General features: G+C 38.8%; 1 protein-coding gene across 1 annotated transcript; it reads right to left on the reverse strand.

Moving 5' to 3' along the window:
- Positions 1–1,107: 1,107 nt before the first annotated feature.
- On the reverse strand, positions 1,108–2,039 carry LOC131834309 (olfactory receptor 51A7-like; the record flags this gene model as incomplete). The annotated part of the gene is given in 2 exon segments (XM_059178841.1): positions 1,108–1,541; positions 1,544–2,039. Coding segments are annotated over 2 exon segments (930 nt in total), but the record flags the coding sequence as incomplete, so codon positions are not given.

Here is a 2,039-nt window from a genome sequence, read left to right on the forward strand (position 1 = left end):
AGATCCCACAGCAGAGCCTTGTCAAATAGAAAATTTGTTCATAATTATGAAATACTTACATGAACATGAATAGGATATTCCAGGTACTTTGCTCAGTACTGACAAAGACAAAAGTTAAATTGCTTCTTAAATCACTTGCACATTGATTAAGCATATAGACAAAAAAATACTGTTGCTTAACATCACAGCAGTAGTAAATAATGTTATACAGATTTGGATAAAGAATAGCTAACCCAATATACATTCAAAGGAGGTAATTTGTGCAAAGCATTTAAAATATAAATGAGTAGGGGCACCTGGGTGGCTCAGTGGGTTAAAGCCTCTGCCTTCAGTTCAGGTCATGATCCTATCTGGGATAGAGCCTGGAATCAGGCTCTCGGCTCCGTGGGGAGCCTGCTTCCTCCTCTCTCTCTGCCCGTCTCTCTGCCTACTTGTGATCTGTCTGTCAAATAAAAAAGTAAAATCTTTAAAAAATATATAAATTAGTAAAATATTAAATATTTACATATCTATTTTTACATTTAATTTAAATCATTTTATGTGTGTGAACCTTGTATCTCCAAACATATCTCACACTACTATAAGACAGAAGAATTTTTAATAGTTTACATAAATTGTTGGTGATAGGAACACACACATATACACACTAGATGTTCAGGAGATGCTGAGTCTGTGTATGGGTGAGTATGTGTGCTTAGCACATTTTAGTCATAATCATGCCTAAGATAATGAAAGCCATGAACATGTTATTTTATTCTTTTCTATTTTTGTTTAGAACTATATTTTAAAAATCTTTTCAATCTAATTAGGACTTCTCCTGTATGGCTAAGATTGATAGTCAGCTGGTTGTACAGAGAGATAAAAATCAGAAAGGAGATGGGACACTTAGCTACAGGAAGATAAGAACCCCAATCCTGACTCCTAAAACATCTACTCTAGATTGTGTTGCTGTTTAATTAAATCAATAGCTAGATATTTGCTGGGTCCACTGAGTACAAGCAGTGTGTCTCTTTGTATTTGGTCTCTTTCCTGTCATTACCATCTTCAGGTTTCTATAGCTGTTCCAAAACTGCCGAGTTGAGCTTTCATTGTGACAGAAATTGCTCGTCAATATTGTTTCTCACACAGTTTTGCCTGGATCAGATTTCTAATCTGCTGACTCTTCAGAGAGTATACAATGGGATTCATTAGAGGGGGAACAAGAAGGAAGATATCAGCTATGACAACTCTAACAACTGGCGAAACATTTTTGGCAAAGCGGTGAAGGGTGGCCAAGATGACAATAGGCACATAGAAGATGAACACAGCACAGATATGGGAGATGCAAGTGTTGAGGACCTTGAGGTGGCCCTTGTGTGAGACAATGCCCAGAACAATTTTTAAGATCAACATGTAAGACACAGAAATGCATACCAAGTACAATAAAGATGTAAGAGCTACAGACAGTCCATAGATGACATTGACCTTGTTGTCAGAACAGGCCAGCTTCATGACATCCTGGTGGAGGCAATAGGAGTGGGATAGAAGGCTTTTCTTACAAATTTCAGTCTCTTTAGAAGAAAGGGGAAAAGGAGAACAAACATAATACATAAAGCAGCAAATATGAGGCCAATTTTAGTGACTCTGGCACTGGTCAGGATGGAGGTGTATCTGAGAGGACTGTCGATGGCTATCAAGCAATCGATGGACATGATGAAAAGTACTGATGACTCCATAGCTGAGAATCCATGAATGAAGAACTCTTGGGCAAAGCAGGCATCAGGAGAAATTCCAGTGGCATTGAACAAGAAGATTCTCAGCATGGTTGGAAGGGAGGAGATGGACAACCCCAGGTCAGAAAAGGCCAGCATGGAGAGAAAATAATACATAGGCTCATGCAGAGAGGTCTCTGTTTTTATGAAAAAGAGGATGGTGCAGTTCCCCAAGATAGCAAGGAGGTACATGAAGCAAATGGGGATGGAGACCCAAATGTGAGCATGCTCCATCCTTGGAATCCCAATGAGAAAGAAGGTAGAGGTATAAAGGAATGAATGTGAGGA

The sequence above is a fragment of the Mustela lutreola genome, chromosome 1, assembly GCF_030435805.1.
Source record: "Mustela lutreola isolate mMusLut2 chromosome 1, mMusLut2.pri, whole genome shotgun sequence".
Classification (NCBI taxonomy): Eukaryota; Metazoa; Chordata; class Mammalia; order Carnivora; family Mustelidae; genus Mustela; species Mustela lutreola.